The sequence below is a fragment of the Apus apus genome, chromosome 3, assembly GCF_020740795.1.
Source record: "Apus apus isolate bApuApu2 chromosome 3, bApuApu2.pri.cur, whole genome shotgun sequence".
NCBI lineage: Eukaryota > Metazoa > Chordata > Aves > Apodiformes > Apodidae > Apus > Apus apus.
The window spans coordinates 2,179,301-2,196,948 of record NC_067284.1 but is presented as its reverse complement, the minus strand read 5'-3'; the positions used below and the strand labels follow the sequence as shown (position 1 = coordinate 2,196,948).

Below are 17,648 nucleotides of genomic sequence, written 5' to 3'. Positions count from 1 at the left end.
CACTGGTTTGGAATGGATGTCATGGATCACAGGGACAGTGAAGCAGGTCAATAGCCACCATGAGACAATAAGGATTTTTCTTTACACCTTCAAGTGCAACACGCGACCCCTGCAGCCCTGTGAGGGCCTTGCTGCTTTCACCTATTTTTACAGTTTTCTTTATTTTTCTCTTTTCCTTTTTTTTTTTTTTTTTGCTAGCACATCTCCCTGCTTTAGGCAAGTTATACCCAGCTGACAGCACCAGGACACACTCAGAGCACACCTACAGTGCAGGTGTGGTGGTGCCATGAGGAGACCCTCTACCTGGAACAGCTCCAGCCCAGGCACAGACCTGCTGCTGCTCCATCTGACAGTGGCCACAGCCACCAGGACAATCAGGGCTTCAGGAGATTTCAGCACGGAACAGGTACAAACATCCACTGAAAAGTAACTCTGTGAATGGCAGAGCCACCTATCACAGAGATGCACAGAGTGTGTGGGGGTCTGGGCTCCTGCTGAAAGAGCAGCTGCAGGTGCACAAACTGCACTTGGAATGATAGAATGGTTTGGGTTGGAAGGGACCTTCAAGACCATCCAGTTCCAACCCCTGCATGGGCAGGGACACCTCCCAGCAGCCCAGGTTGCTCCAAGCCCCATCCAACCTGCCCTTCAACACTGCCAGGGATGGGGCAGCCACAGCTTCCCTGGGCAACCTGGGCCAGGCTCTCACCACCCTCACACTCCAGAATCTCCTCCTCATGTCTCACCTCAATCTCCCCTCCTCCAGTTTTCATCCATCCCCCTTGTCCTCTCCCTCCCTGCCCTTGTCCCAAGCCCCTCCCCAGCTTTCCTGGAGCCCCTTCAGGCACTGGAAGGTGCTCTAAGGTCTCCCTGGAGCCTTCTCTTCTCCAGGCTGAACACCCCAGCTCTCCCAGCCTGTCTCCAGAGCAGAGCTGCTCCAGCCCAAGGATCATCTCTGTGGCCTCCTCTGGACTCTCTCCAACAGCTCCATGTCTCTCCTGTGCTGGGGGCTCCAGAGCTGCACACAGTGCTCCAGGTGGGGTCTGACCAGAGCAGAGGGGCAGAATCACCCCTCTCAACCTGCTGGCTGTGCCTCTTCTGGTGCAGCCCAGGACGTGGTTGCCTTTCTGGGCTGTGAGCACACACAGGTGTCTCTGCTTGAAGAGATCAATCCTTTGGCCTCTGACAATTAGTGACTGGGCAAGATTTGGCTACTCAGGATTACTTAGATCCAAGGAAGCACCTAGATTGACCACAAATATTCATGGTGCTTCTGACATCTTTTCTTGAGCCACTGAGAAGGATGTGCATGTTGAAAGTTAACAGAGACTGGCAGAATAAACCAGATGCAGTTATAGTGAAGACAACTATCCAGGAGAACAGCATTTGGAGAAGAACTGCACCCCTGCTTGTAGAGATGCAGGTTCACTAATGGTGACACTGATTTTTCCCCCACAAACACAATGAAGGTGTTAACTGCTGCAGTGGAAAAAGCCTTGAGTGTGGCAGGGTGGCTGAGATGGTGCCAGCAGAGCTGGGAGGGTTGTGTACAGCACTGCCAGCCCAGTCTGCACCTCAGGAGTTCTGCCCAGTCCTAGCAACAGGTTAATGACCACCTGCTTCTCTCAGTCGTTCTGCAGCCTGTAGAACATCTCATGCTCCAGCTTCAGAAATCTCGTTCTGACTTTCCACACTTTTTTTCCTCTATTCTACAATTCCATCTTCCAGGAATGAGCCTGCCAAGTCAGAGTGCTCCCCCAGGCTCCCACGCTTCCCTTCTGAACAGGTTTCTGACTGTGCGCTCAGACCTGGAGGGACTTACTCCAGAGCAGGGAAACACAAAAGCCCTGGCACGACACCTAAAAATGACCTGGCATCCTCACCCATGTTCTTTGTCAGCTCTCACTGCCCATGATGCTGCCTGCTGCATCTCCCTTCCTCCCCTAAGATACATTAATGGTGATGCCTTTTAAAAAACACAACCTAAATCATACAAGCCACAAGCTCCACATTTTATGTTTTTTGGTGTTGGGTTTTATTTTTCTTAACTAGTGGGTGACACTATTTCAGCTTTTGTGTGTGTGTGCAGATGTGCACACAGATCTCATTTGATGCCACAAGTTTCTTGGTTTCACATGGGTCCTCAGATCAAGTGCAGAATATTTTCTGTAACTCTGTAGCCCACAGATGAAATCTTTGAAATCCAGGGATCCCTCAGGCACAGCAGTGAGAAGCTGGCTTCACTGAAAACCCAACAACCAGCAACATTTAAAATGAACCATTTATTAAACCAAACTGTTATTTTAACAGTTACATAAGTTACACAGCATGTTTAAGTCAAAAAAGATTCCACAAGGAAAAAAAAAATAATAAAAATTAAACTTCTATGATGCAGGCAAAAATAGTACCACACAATATGTACCTGGGAGGGAAGAAGGGAAGGGGAATCTCTAAACATTCAAATAAGGCCATAATTATTTAAAAACAACAATAAAACAGGAATAAAACCCCCCAAAGATCCGTTTTCCTTTCAGTGTGTTCAGTGCTGCTAACTATATGTACTTTCAGTGTGCAGATGGACTCGAGGCAGTGATTATCTTGATAGGTTCATGTTTTAAAACACCCTCAGAAGTGGGATAAGGCTCATGAGTACATACAGCTGCCCTTGGAATGTCAACCTCAGTTGCCTTCATTAACTTAAAATTCACAAAGTGCACAGTTAAGATATGCCAAAAAAATGGAAACTGCTACTCTACCAACAGCTGCCCATGCTTAATACTTAGTGGTCTATTGGAACAAAGGATGTTCTTTCAAAAAAAAAGGTGTGTAAGAAAAGCCACTGGGGAACATTTAGTTTCAAAGATGCACTAGGAGCTTCTTGTAAACTGAAAAGTAGAAAAACATGGATTAATCGTGTCAAGAAAAGGATACAAAAACCACTAGAAATGACCATCAAACTTCCAGAGAACAAGCACCACAAGGGACATTAGCATTCGATTTCGCAGTGCACAGCAAGGGAGAGGACTTCACTCCAACCAATCCACCTCGTCAAACTCGGAATCATCCTCGGAGTCGCTGTACTCCACGGCGATGCGGCGGGACAGGATGGTGGCCACGTCGTTCTCGATGCGCTCGTGCTTGGCCTCCTGCTCGCGCTGCTCCTCAACCTTGCGCAGCTGGATGCCTGGAGAACAGCACAGGGCAAGATGGGGCTGGCTCCCCCAGCAGCACACACAGCACTGAGCTCACACCTTCACAGCGTCACGGAAGGGTTGGGGTTGGAAGGGAGCTCTGGGGATCACCCAGTCCAACCCCTGCCAGAGCAGGATCCCCTAGAGCAGATCCCACAGGAACACGTCCAGGTGGGGCTGGAATGTCTCCAGGGATGGAGACTCCACAGCCTCCCTGGGCAGCCTGGCCCAGGGCTCTGGGACCCTCAGAGTCAAGAAGGGTTTTCCCATCTCCAGGTTCAACCTCCTGTGCTCCAGTTTGTGCCCATTGCCCCTTGTCCTGTCCCTGGACACCCCTGAGCAGAGTCTGGCCCATCCTCCTGACACCCCCTGCAGATATTGACCAGCACTGATCAGATCCCCCCTCAGCCTCCTTTTCTCCAGCTGAGCAGCCCCAGCTCTCCCAGCCTTTCCTCCCAGGCAGATGCTCCAGCCCCTTCAGCACCTCAGTGCCCTGTGCTGGCCTCTCTCCAGTAGTTCTTGTCCTTCTGGAACTGGGGAGCCCAGACCTGCCCCCAGTGCTGCAGGGGAGGCCTCCCCAGGGCAGAGCAGAGGGGCAGGAGAACCTCCCTGACCTGCTGGACAAACTCATCTTAATGCAGCCATGCTTAGCAAGAAAGAATGAAGGCTGAGGACAGTGTCCTCCTCAGATGGAAGCTCTCTGCCAAACTTTACAGAGAGGAATGTCACAGTCCCAAGGGCAGACTGATCATCAGCCTTTCTACTAGATCCTGGTTCTGATTTCCCCTTAAAAACACTCCCATGTTTTCAGAACCACTGCAAGTGATTGAGCCATTTTTCTATTTGCATTTCCAAACAACTTTTATACTCTCTCTTCACAGTCTCAGTTAGAAGTTGGAGCTATTTCAGTCTCCTAACAATAGAGAATTTCTTGTAACTCAGTTTCAATCATGTGATGATCTGGTTTGGGATCAACTATTACTTAAAGATCAAACACCAGGGAGAAACACCACACATCAATAGGATGAGGAAGTTCAATCAATCAAGTTTTAACTTGGTTAAAAATGTGACAGAGATGATGTATTTTGGTTTTCCACTGAGAACACCATGGCTGGCACAGCCTCAATGTGCCCAACACCCTGTACTTAATACTCTCTGGTGCCAACTGACAGGCACCCAGGCCCTTAGATGGGATCTGGGCTGTGGTAACTTCAGCCCTTGTTTCTTGTGCAAGACTTGGTGTCAAAAGCCTTTTCAGGAATCACCTGAGTTAGACCAGCAGGGTCTCCTTTCTGAGGTGTTTCTGCTGAGTCTCTCTGCTCATGTCCATGCACTCCTGTTGTACTCAACTGCTGTTGATGCTTCTTTGGATTCAATGATGTTACCAATTCATGGGCATACTTTAAAATATTTTGGATGAGCAAGCTAACCTGTCTGCTGATCTCACTGTCCTGTCCTAAGGAATGACTTCTGAATGTCATTGACATGTCACTGTCATGCACTGATAACTGGTGACAATTCCAGTGCTAACTGATCTGATCTGCCTTTATCTAACAGTCTGTGCAAACCAGTGCTTTTGTCTTCTATACAATCTGCAGATGATCAGAAACAGCTACACCTTCAAGCAAACAGAAACAAAGAGATAATCTCCACAGACCATCTCTAAGCAGGTGTACTTCCATCCTTCCAAACCCAGCTCCCCAGAGAACCAGTTTTGCCACCCAAAGTAAACACCTGGTAAGTACCACCACAAGGAGAAAGACTTAAGATGCATTTTTCTGAACTAACTTCGGAGCCACGTGGAATCCTCCAGCTCTCCAAGCTCGTGTGTGTGTGTGTGTGTGTGTGGCAGGTTTCTGAGCCTGCTCTTCCTGCCCCTGAGCAGCCAGCCAAGCCTTACCTTTCCGGATGGCTTCCAGCAGGACGCTCCGAGCATCGCTGATGACGGGGAGAGTGGAAGGATGGCGCTTGGGTTCAGGAGCAGGAGTCACTTGGGATGGGGGTGACGGAGGCATTAGAGGGGCATGAGGGCTGGGGACAATGGTTGTGGGAGGAGGGTGCAGAACAGGAGGTGGGTGAGAAAGGGCTGCAACTGTGACCGGAGAGGAGGGTCGGATGCCAGGAGGCGGCAGGGGAGGAGGTGGGGGTGGTGGAGGAAGTCCCTGTACTTCAGGCTGTGGAGGAACTGGGTGAACAGGGACAGCTTCACACACTTGGGCAGCTCTAGTGACAGGGGGAGAGGGCTGTGCTAGGGGAGGAGCAACTGGAGGTGGAGCTGGGTGTAGGACTCCAGGAGCTATCTGGAGAGGAGCTGGTGGAGGTGGCACAGCTGGGGCCTGCAGAGCAGCTGTGGGAGGAGGTGGAGGTGGTGGGACTGGGGGTGGAGGAGTGGAAGTCATTGCAGCTCTTAATGAGGAAGTTGACAAAGCAGATGGAAGAGGTGGTGGTGGTGGAGGAGGAGGAGTGGGGCTCACAAACACTGGGGTTCTGCCTGTTGCTGGTGACTGAGGGCAGTTTTCTACCAAGCCGGTCGTAGAACTGAAATATCCAACAACAGGACAAAGTTATTAGAGCTGGAGAGTGGAAAAAAAAGGAGTAGGTTAATTTCTGCAACTTCAGATTATTGACTGCTGGGCATTAAAGAGCATTATGTGCTATGGTGATTTCAAGGTTTTCATACCTCATATAGAATCATGGAATGGTTTGGGTTGGAAGGGACCTTCAAGATCATCAGGTTCCAACCCCCTGCATGGGCAGGGACACCTCCCACCAGCCCAGGCTGCTCCAAGCCCCATCCAACCTGCCCTATTCATGGCAAGATGAGGCCTGTCTCCACAATGGCACCCTGTGGGGTTTATCTCCAGGCCCTGCAGCTGCAGACACATCAGGGCTGTGGCCTGACAGTCCCTAGGACATGGTACTGCCTGAGCTGCATGGAAATAACACTAATGCACTCCCGGGGGGATGGTGGAAAGCCAAAACTCTCCAATAACTCTGCACGTGACTCCAGCCCTCTGTACCTAACACAAGGAGGCACAGGTTTCACATCTGCTGCGTGCATTGGGGGTGGTGGTGGTGGTGGTTCATGTGGCCTGACCAACACTCGCTCCTCAGCTCTGTTCAGAAGTTCAGACATCTGGCTGTAGGGCAATGCAGAAAGAGAGTAGGATCCATCCAGATGGTCCACATATGCCTGAGATCTGTAGGAAAACAGCAAAGAAATGATCCGACACCAGCTTTAGTGAAGTCTTTGTGCCCTCAGCTCACGTCCTCTACTTCAGTTTGATTTCTGAAGTCACGTTATCTTCTCTGCACCCAAGTTGCAGGTTGTACTTCATGGCTTTTTAACAATCTCTCTCACTGGCCAGGCCATTCCTTCTAGCCCCTCCAGGGTTTCATGCTTTTGGCAGGAAATCAGACAACTTCTACAGCAAGTGTGTGATCTCAGTGCTCATTAGCCCCATTACTGTAAGTAAACGTAGCAACAACCAGCAGTACACCTGCAGCAGAGGGTAGGATGGAAGACATTACACTCAGTAACTGTTTCTGTTCCTCAGTCCCACATATATGTAACCATCTTCTCCTACAACATTCATGGAACATCCATGGATGTTAGAACAGGAGAACTTACAACTGAGCAATGAAGCTGAACTTGTGGCAGATGATCTATATTCCAATAGAGAGGAGCCACGACTTTAGACCTAATATTTATAGCTCTGCAGCAGATCTGAGGAGGATAATCCCAGTATCTACTGTCACCCCTGTAGCATTTAACCTATTAAATTCTCCAGGGGTGAGGTCTTACTCTGTTATTCAAGAGCAGGGTGCTGTTCTGTGTCTGAACAACATGCTCTGCTGATGGAGTGTCCCCAGGCACTGCAGCATCATCCATAATATCCTGCACTGCTGAGATAACCAAGCTTTAAGGCAGAGTCCTGGATGCAAAAGGAGTCCTGCAACAAGTGTGTCCCATGGGGACTCTGATGGACAACACAGCAGAGGGGCAGCAGGAAAGCAGATGTTTCTGACTTGACCCAGCAGGTTACAAAGACAAGATACCATCAAGTTGTTCCCAGAAAAAGGCTAATGACCATCACTTGAGTTGTATCCCACTGACTGAAATGCACTGAGACTGTTTTCACTTTCTAAATTCAGGGAGCCAACTTCTCCACAAACAGCATTGTCCAGTTTTCAGAGAGAAAACACTGTCTCCTAGAGCTGTTGTAATCATCCACTGCGGGTATCAAGTTTGTTACAAAGCTGAACCTCACACTCTCCTACAGTGCTTTTGGCTGGTGAGGGGTGGAGGAAACAAATTAACAGGTTTTTGGAGGACTGCTTTTTAATTAAAAGACAAACTATCCCAAAAAACCAGCCCCCCACAAGCACAGCACCAAAATTCCCAATATGAGTTGTCAGCTCTCCTTCCTAGCAGAAGCTTCTCAGCTGGTTTTGCACAAACTCCAGAAGCATAAACACAGCAGGTGTTAACCAAGTGAAATGCTCCTTTTAGCCACCAGCAAATACCTGCTGTGAAATGAGAGTCCAGCAGGTTAGATTTTGTAATAGACTATAACCAGAAATGTCAATCAAATCTTGGGTTTGCTCAAGAGTGAAGAGAAGCTCAGTGATCTCCTCTGAGTACCAAGTGGATGTTTGTTCACATCACACCCAACATACAGTCTTGGCAGTGTCTGCTGAGTTAAAATCAAGAGACTGGAATAATGGGGATTTTGTAGGTCAGGACCGGAATGTAGTGACACACCTGGGTGCCAGAGTGCAACAGTGACACTGCACCTTCTTCGTGCTGCAGACAACAACCCATCATAGAACATCATGGAATGCCTGGGTTGGAAGGGACCTTCAAGACCATCCAGTTCCAACCCCCTGCACGGGCAGGGACACCTCCCACCAGCCCAGGTTGCTCCAAGCCCCATCCAACCTGCCCTTCAACACTGCCAGGGATGGGGCAGCCACAGCTTCCCTGGGCAGCCTGGGCCAGGCTCTCACCACCCTCACACTCCAGAATTTCCTCCTCATGTCTCACCTCAATCTCCCCTCCTCCAGTTTTCATCCATTCCCCCTTGTCCTCTCCCTCCCTGCCCTTGTCCCAAGCCCCTCCCCAGCTTTCCTGGAGCCCCTTCAGGCACTGGAAGGTGCTCTCAGGTCTCCCTGGAGCCTTCTCTTCTCCAGGCTGAACACCCCAACTCTCCCAGCCTGTCTCCAGAGCAGAGCTGCTCCAGCCCTGGGATCATCTCTGTGGCCTCCTCTGGACTCTCTCCACCAGCTCCATGTCCTTCCTGTGCTGGGGGCTCCAGAACTGGCCACAGTGCTCCAGGTGGGGTCTCACCAGAGCAGAGGGGACAATTCCCTCCCTGGCCCTGCTGCCCAGGCTGCTGTTGCTGCAGCCCAGGACATGGGGGGTTTCTGGAATCCAGCACATGGTGCCGGCTCATGTTGGGCTTCTCCTCCTCAAGGATACAATAAATTCCAAGGGTACAGACTACTCTTAAAAATAAGAAGATAATAACTACTCCTTTAAGGACATACTGACCAAGTGTTTCACAACCAAATTTTGATCGATCTCAACCACCAATTTCCAGTGCATTTCCAGAACAGCTGCAGCATCTCATAATTTACCACTTCCTGAGCGTGTTCACCGTGTAGCATGAAGTTAGCACGCACTTAACACAGGATTAGAGAAAAAGAAACAGAAACCTGGATTCAAAATGTGAAGCTGGGCCATTAGCAACTTCAATGTGCTTATGTAGGAGGTTAGCATCATCTTCTGCCAGCTCTGGGCCCTGGGCTAACTTCTGCCACTCCCTCCGTCTGTCGTGAGGTGCCCGTGGCACTTTTTCTGGTTCATGAGGGCGATCCAGATTTTTCTGCTGTAGGGAGAGTTGTGGAAACAAAACTGACAGCTAAGTGCTTTTTTAGTTTGTTGCATTTAAACACCAGCCATAAAATAAAGAAAATCAAACACAACTCAAGTGCAAGAAGTGACTTTCAGTCTAAATATGATGCGTAACCCAAAGACTTGGAGGAGGCGGAAACTTCAGTCTAGTGGATAATAAGCTAAATGCAGGGAAAAACAACAGTGCGAGTTGCTTTTTATTCTAAGTCTGACATAAAATTATGAAGCTGACACTTATATTTACTGTCTCTATGTATGAAATACACAGAATAATGGTGAAACAAACAAGCAACACAACCTTTGCAGAAGTGTTCAAGCAAATGTAAAGAAAATGCTCTATCCCCACTCATTTCTATCTTGTTTAGAGAAAGCATCTCTATTTGAATGTCACTCAAGCTTCTTCACCTGTAAGATGGTCAGAATTTTGTACTCTAAAATTCTGTCCCAGTAAAATTCTTTATTCTTGCTGCATTCCTCTTTTTTGAGTCACTGCTGGAAGACTCAGAAGCTCTGGCAAACCTGCTGTTAGTTACATTAGGTCAGATTGAAAGCTCTAGGCCCTTCTACATTGATATAATTATTACTATTTGGATTTTTATTCCATATTTGTTTGTAAAAGTGGATGGGATTGATTGATACAAGTAGCTTTAACTGAATGAAGGTGATTCTGCAAAGTTTGGATTGTTATGAATTGTATAAACAAAAGTACCTTATTTGTAAAGTAAAGTGAAGTGAAGTGAAGTGAAGTGAAGTGAAGTGAAGCCAAGCCAAGCCTTTCCAGGAATAAGCCCCCAGAAGCCAGACAAAACAAACATAAATACCTTCTGCTTCCTTTTTTCTTTCCTTTTGTCCTCTGTGTCCTGCAACATCTTTTCCTTCCATAGATCAAAGAAGTATGAAGGATTGGTATAAAACTTCAAGCCCTCTTTTCCATCATCCCTGAAAGACAGTGACACACAGGGCACACAATTTATTTGACAAGACATGAATCCAGACATTAAGACAAAAGAAAGGCATATTAAGGAATACCTAGTATCTCAGAGCCTGAAATATTTTATGAGAGAACATTAAAAAGATTAACATTGACCTCCTGTGTCATCATTCTTTACTATCTTTCCTTGCATCCAAGGTCTGGATTTTAGAAAAGTAACTTTAAGGCAAGCTATAGATAAAAAAAGTGTCTCATAAATCAGAGAACTCCCTTTCCAGAGTCTCATAAATCAGAGAACTCCCATTCCCATGAATCTTAATTTTTTCTCAAAACAATGAGCAAATCTGTGTGGCTGCTCATATCCAAACCACTGCCTTTGGGACAGCAAACGTTCATGTCCATTGAAGACCTTTCTTTCTCCACCCTCGACTGCTTCTTTTCTTCCCTTGGCACCCAAGAGCAGTTGAAGAAACAGTTGAATAAATACAGATGATAAAACGGCTTTTTTCTTACCGTTCTTACACTGGGGTGAAATTTGAGTGAAGCAGGGGAGTGTTTTAATGCTTATCATGTCTTTTGCTGCCTGTGCTCCTCCAGGAGCTTCACAGGTATCTACCGTGGCCCCTTAAACACTCACGTGCTGCTCCAGATGAGCAGGGTGCCTGGATGGAGCATCTCTGTTACACGAGACAAGCTAGAACTTGGGGTTGATGAATTTTCTTTCACTCACCTGTAAGGGGTGAGGATGTTGAGTGGAGGAGGCTGCTCACAAATGTCATAAGTCTCTTGCAAAGGAATGGGCAGCGTTTTGCGGTCGAACAGCTGTTGGTCTTGAATGGTGGAGCTCCGGAAAGCTTTCCTCATGGTAATGTCCTGCAGGGACACTGGAAGGGGAGGTGGCCATTAAAACACCCTCCAAAGGTAGTTTCTCTGATTAATCTGGAATGGCCTAATGCTGGTTAGAATATAAACATTCAGCGTGGCTAATAGATGGATCTGACAGCAAATAATCAACTCATCCAGCAGTAACTGCCATGGCAAGAGACTGTCGGGTTCTGTGACAGCTGCTGGGGAGCTTCTAGCATGTTGTCCTCTCTTTACCTTCACGGGACATTTCTGCTCACCTGGATAGATATCAGAACGCTGCATCTGCAAAGCAGTTCAATAAATTCACAGAATCACAGAAAGGTTTGGGTTGGAAGGGACCTTCAAGATCATCCAGTTCCAACCCCCTGCATGGGCAGGGACACCTCCCACCAGCCCAGGTTGCTCAGAGCCCCATCCAACCTGCCCTTCAACACTGCCAGGGATGGGGCAGCCACAGCTTCCCTGGGCAACCTGGGCCAGGCTCTCACCACCCTCACACTCCAGAATTCCCTCCTCATGTCTCACCTCAATCTCCCCTCCTCCAGTTTTCATCCATTCCCCCTTGTCCTCTCCCTCCCTGCCCTTGTCCCAAGCCCCTCCCCAGCTTTCCTGGAGCCCCTTCAGGCACTGGAAGGTGCTCTAAGGTCTCCCTGGAGCCTTCTCTTCTCCAGGCTGAACAAACCCCTGCCTGCTGATGGGAAACAGTGAATGAATTCCCTGGATGCTTTGCTTGTGTGTGCAGCTTTTGCTTTACCTGTTCAACTGTCTTTATCTCAACCCATGAGTTTTTTCACATTTACCCTTCCAGTTCTCTCCCCCACCCCACAGAGCGGGGTGAGTGAGCAGCTGCACGGGGGCTCAGTTGCCAGCTGGGGTTGGACCCCCCCCATATCCAATGACCAGCACTCCCTGAAAAGCACACACCATTACTCAAAACAACTGACTGCATTAGGACAACAGCACTAAGGAGACAAGAAGAGGCTGCACACAAAATACTGAGAATCGTGACATTCATGTCACCCACCTACAGACAGGGACTGGGCAAATCCCAAGTTGCAAGCACAGTGCAGACTGGGGCTGTGTCCAGTTTGGCTTCAAAGCCACTCCTTTAGCTTGCCAGCTGGCTGAGACAGGCCCTGCCTGGCTTGCCAGCCCAGGGGGGAAATGGATACATGGAAACCTGGCTGGCCACCCAGCCACTTAGCTTTGGCTGATGGACAAACCAGCACAGCCAGAAAACAGGTCCAAGAAACTGGACATGTGAATTCAGGTGTGAGATGAGACGAGGCACTGGAGGAGGAGCTGGAAATGCTGCAGGGATCTGGCTTCATGCTGATAAATTTAAGCTTCCAGTTGCCCAATTCCTAACTAGCACCAGAAACTGCCTGTAGCTTAGGATCACAGAATCACAGACTCACAGAGCGGTGGGGCTGGCAGGGAGCTCTGGAGATCACCCAGTCCAACCCCTGCCAGAGCAGGATCCCCTAGAGCAGATCCCACAGGAACACGTCCAGGTGGGGCTGGAATGTCTCCAGGATGGAGACTCCACAGCCTCCCTGGGCAGCCTGGCCCAGGGCTCTGGGACCCTCAGAGTCAAGAAGGGTTTTCCCATCTCCAGGTTCAACCTCCTGTGCTCCAGTTTGTGCCCATTGCCCCTTGTCCTGTCCCTGGACACCCCTGAGCAGAGTCTAAAGATCCCAAACTTCATATGGATGCCCCCTCCTGAAAGCCCATCTGCTACACTGCTTGTGTTTACTGCAATGAACCAAAAATGAGGTCTTAAAGAATTCCTTTAAATGTTGAGATGTTCACAATTAAACATTCCTCCAACAGCCTGAACAAAAGCCAGTTCATCGTAACTGTCTTTCCTGTTTGGACTGTATGAAAAGACCTATTACAGCAGCCAGTCCAATTTTCTGTACACCACAATCTTTTCCACATAATTAAAAATTATCTCTGTCAGAAAGCTAAACTACCAACCTTCTGTACATTTGGTTTTGAAGAAGAGATGACACCACATTTTTATTTGTAATCAGCAACGAACTGGGGAAAAAACGTTTTTAAATTGCACTTTAATAAGATAATCTCTAATAAGATAAAATAACTGGGTTTCTTTTGGGCTGAACTACAAATTAAATAAAAGAACACATCAGTAATATGTAATAACTTCTTACCTCCTGTCAAGCCTCTCTTCAAACTGCAATTCCCCATCCTGGACAACCTGGGCTAGGTTGCCCAGGGAAGCTGTGGCTGCCCCATCCCTGGCAGTGTTGAAGGGCAGGTTGGATGGGGCTTGGAGCAGCCTGGGCTGGTGGGAGGTGTCCCTGCCCATGCAAGGGGTTGGAACTAGATGATCATCCTGGTTAGAAGGGACCTTGAAGATCATCAAGCCCAACCATAACCTAGATCCCCCTACCATAACCTGATTAACCCATTCATTGCTTAAATCATGTCTCTAAGCACTGTATCTACATTTCTTCTAAACACCTCCAGGGATGGTGACTCCACCACCTCCCTGGGCAGCCTGTTCCAGTGTCCAACCACTCTTTGGGTAAAGAAATTCTTCCTAATGTCCAGTCTAACCCTCCCCTGGTGCAGCTTCAGGCTATCTCCTCTGGTCGTTACTCACTGGGGAGCAGAGCCCAACTCCCACCTCCCTACAACCTCCTCTCAGGCAGCTGCAGAGGGCAATGAGGTCTCCCCTCAGCCTCCCCTTCTCCAGACTAAACACCCCCAGCTCCCTCAGCCTCTCCTCACAGGACTTGTTCTCCAGCCCTTCCCCAGCTTGGTGTCTCTCCTCTGGACACGCTCCAGCCCCTCCATGTCCTTCCTGCAGTGAGGGACCCAGAACTGCCCCCAGGGCTGGAGCTGCAGCCCCACCAGTGCCAGCACAGGGCACCAGCACCTCCCTGCTCCTGCTGGACACACCATTCCTGATCCAGGCCAGGATGGGGCTGGTGTCCTTGCCCACCTGGGCACACTGCTGGCTCGTGTTACTGATTAAAGAAAATCCAAAGCAGCTCAAGCGCTGTTTGGATAGAGAAGGTGTGCAGCTCAACTCCTAGTGGTAAATAAACACAGAGAAGATGCAAATGTTAAAGCAATCATGGGAAGGGGACTCAGAAGCTGCTTGACATGCACAGTGTGTAGAACCTGGGTGCACTGAGCTCCCCGTTAGGGAAGATGTGACTCACCAGCTGCTTCGAGCAGCCAATGTGCTGGCGAGTCTCAACAGAACCGCCACACTCCTCAGCAGGTGACATTTTGTCCAGATCTCCCTTCTTATGTGCAAAATACTCATTATGCAAGATCATGGCTTTACCACTGAACCCTTAAGCCCTGGATACATTCACTTAAAACTCATTTGCTTAGTAAATAACTGATAAATTGAATTGAGGGCTAAGAAAGTAGGAAGGAAAAGCACGCAGGGCAGCTGGAACTCAGTCCATCTGCCCGGAGCTTTGAGAGGGAGTGTGGAGAACTGGCCTCCAAAAAAAGTATGTCTCTGACTGTCATAGGGAGAATAAAATAAAACACAAACAGAACAAATAAAATAAAACGGAATAAAATAAAAATAAAGGAGAAAACGGTGGCATTGGGGGGGGTAGGGGCGGCAGCTGGGACTCCATCAGGAGCTGCACAGGCCTGGGAGTGCAGCCTAAGGCTGCACAGCAGTTACTGCCAGTAACGAAGATGGTTTGTGGGTCGTACAGAAAAGAAGGCAAAAGAGAGAGGAGAAGGAAAACCAAATCAAAGGAGCCGAGCTGAAAGCAGCCCTGGCTGAGACCACGGTTCCCTGACTCCCCCGGGTGTGTCATTGGCCCCTTCTCACCTCCTCAAGCCTCATGGTCTTTTTTTCCTTTCTCTTTACCGACCGATGTACACGTACATCTCCAGCTTTTTCCCCCCCCCCCACACACACGCTTTGAAAACTTTCACAGTGGAGTGGTATTTTAAACACATCATCTGCGTGTGAGTGCGTGTGTGTGTGTGTGTGCCCTTCCCAGAGGAGCTTATCCATCTACACCCGGTGGCAGCAACGCTGGCCCCAAGCCAGGGATGGACCCACCAAAATAATGAAGAAGGCCACCCAGAACATATCATTTGGTGTCAGAACATCCTGATAAACAGGGCGACTGTGCCCGGAGATGAGGCGGCTTCCACCCAAAACCACGGCAGGGAGAGATGCACCCAAATCCAGCATCCAGTTAAGTAGAGACACGCCAGGAACACTGACCTCCTATGCAACTTAATTTAACAGTCTTTTTCTTTATTTGGCTTTGGGGGTAAAAATTCTTGCGTGTGAATGGACAATAGTGTTCTTCTTCACATCAGCACGTCACACACGGATGTTAGGAGCCAATTTTCATCCGCTCCCTGTTCTTAACTTAATTACATATATACAGTCAAGTCACCAAATCCCTCTCCAGAGGCTAGAGAATATCAGTGAGCTGCCCCTCACAGTGGGATTTACCAGCCTTTCTTCTAACTCTCAGCATGGGCTGAGCATCCTGATTGGAAAGTTGACAGAGTCTCTCATTTTCAGAAGTATACAGACCACCTTGGACAGTAAAATCCTCCCCAGTTTGACATTCAAATTAAATCAGGCAGTTCACATTAAAGAACCACCACATACAAAAATATGCAGATAAACTCCTAGGTTCTCCTTCTGCCAGGATACCATTTATTTCTCTGGGACACACAACTATTTTCTAATTCTGAATTACACCAGAGCTGTGCTGGGTATCAGAAGTCACAAAACCTAAAGGAGTTAGTTCCTTCAGCCCAATCCTAACCTTGGTCTCATTTGTTGTTATTCTTTCACAGAGATACTGCAATGCTTCAAAATGAGAAAACACACTATTAAAAAAAAACACCCAACAAAACAAAACAGAGCTCTTTATTAATTTGGCTCTACCAAAAACATCTCATCAAGCATCTGCATCTTGCTCAATGAATCTGACTTAGACTCTTTTTGTTCATGCCACTTAGCTTTAAATGAATCTTAATTTCTTCCTCTTGTGTAATAGCATGGACCCAAAGGAACACATTAAATCTTCTACTGCTGCCTGCTGGCAAAGAAGCAGCAAATGAGACTCATTTCACAAGAACAGCCCATTTTACACATGCTATTAACTGAACAGAAGTTCTGAAACTTGCTTAATTCTTTGCACAGAAGGTTAAGAAAGGCAAAAAAAGGTAAATCCGAATGTTTACCCCACACCTTCATGTATTAACATCCTCCATCTATTCTAGCCCAGATCAGGACTAAAACAAAGCTATTTGTGATGAATTTCTGTATTTCAAGACCAAAATAGGATACTGGAGGAGAAACATTTTCCTGATCCCTAATTTTTAAGGAAATACAGTATCAAATTTATCTTGCACTCTTTTTCCTCATTTGGTGACTCATTCTGGGCAGACACTTGTGAATGAGAGGCACTGGGTATGGAGCAAGGCATGGATATTTGTAAGTTAATAAAAATAAAAGAATCGTAGAATGGTTTGGGTTGGAAAGGACCTTCAAGACCATCCAGTCCCAACCCCCTGCATGGGCAGGGACACCTCCCACCAGCCCAGGCTGCTCCAAGCCCCATCCAACCTGCCCTTCAACACTGCCAGGGATGGGGCAGCCACAGCTTCCCTGGGCAACCTGGGCCAGGCTCTCACCACCCTCACACTCCAGAATTTCCTCCTCATGTCTCACCTCAATCTCCCCTCCTCTGGTTTTAATCCATCCCCCTTGTCCTCTCCCTCCCTGCCCTTGTCCCAAGCCCCTCCCCAGCTTTCCTGGAGCCCCTTCAGGCACTGGAAGGTGCTCTAAGGTCTCCCTGGAGCCTTCTCTTCTCCAGGCTGAACACCCCAACTCCCCCAGCCTGTCTCCAGAGCAGAGCTGCTCCAGCCCAAGGATCATCTCTGTGGCCTCCTCTGGACTCTCTCCAACAGCTCCAACAGTTATCTACAAGTGTTCCTCTGAAGTACTACCACTCACTGCTATTCTATGGTGCTAGAGACAAAATCAGGGCTCAGTCACACTTTGCCACACTGCACTTGATCAAGCAGACCTCTTTTCAGCCCTGTATTCTTTCATCACAGCATCTTGCCCCTTCCTTTATCTATACAGTTTAGCAAATGCTGCAGCATCCCCAGTCCTGTGAAAAGTTACTGACCTGGTGCATTTGGGACTACATGCTATTTAAAAATATTCCTAGCAAGTCTCCAACACCAGAGGGATGGATATTTGGTGTTGAAAACCACAGCCAAACTTGCCAAAAGGTATTTACACAGGAAAGCACAATTTTCCAATTTGCTTTCCTGTAACATCCTTAGATGCTTTAACTCTCTTCCTTCTCCTGAAATGTGAATGGCTGCCAGACTAGATATGTCATATCAACATATACCCCACTCTCACTGAAATAAAAAACTAGGTTGTCAAGAGTCAATCCAGAAATGACAGGAATACTCCTGGAGTTCTGCAGTTCTTTCAAGATTACAATTGCTGGCAATTTGTTACTACACACAAAAAGGATTTTTGTCTGTATCTGATCATAGTAAACATGGTATTTTTTTTTGGGAAAAAAAAAAGTGTATGTGTGTGATTTATGCCCAGTTGACAAGAAAATCCCATTAGTGTAAAAACTCCCCCAGACAAGTCATGATTTTGTGGAAGGAAAATCTGCTCCTTGCTGTGAACCAGTGTCCCTCAAAAGCTGCTCTACAAGTCATGTCATGCAAAATGAAG

The 17,648-nt window shown here is 48.0% G+C and overlaps 1 protein-coding gene across 1 annotated transcript in view; it reads right to left on the bottom strand.

Annotated features, from left to right (window-relative positions):
• Positions 1 to 2,263: 2,263 nt before the first annotated feature.
• The window catches only part of WASF1 (WASP family member 1), a 91,839-nt gene continuing 76,454 nt past the window's right edge, over positions 2,264 to 17,648 (bottom strand). Inside the window, exons 4-9 of the mRNA XM_051613155.1 lie at positions 10,770 to 10,923; positions 9,930 to 10,047; positions 8,910 to 9,082; positions 6,212 to 6,391; positions 5,092 to 5,729; positions 2,264 to 3,184 (exon numbers count right to left, since the gene is read on the bottom strand). Of these exons, the coding sequence (XP_051469115.1) occupies positions 3,027 to 3,184; positions 5,092 to 5,729; positions 6,212 to 6,391; positions 8,910 to 9,082; positions 9,930 to 10,047; positions 10,770 to 10,923 (1,421 nt within the window). The 3' untranslated portion in view covers positions 2,264 to 3,026. The remainder of the gene's footprint in view (positions 3,185 to 5,091; positions 5,730 to 6,211; positions 6,392 to 8,909; positions 9,083 to 9,929; positions 10,048 to 10,769; positions 10,924 to 17,648) is intronic.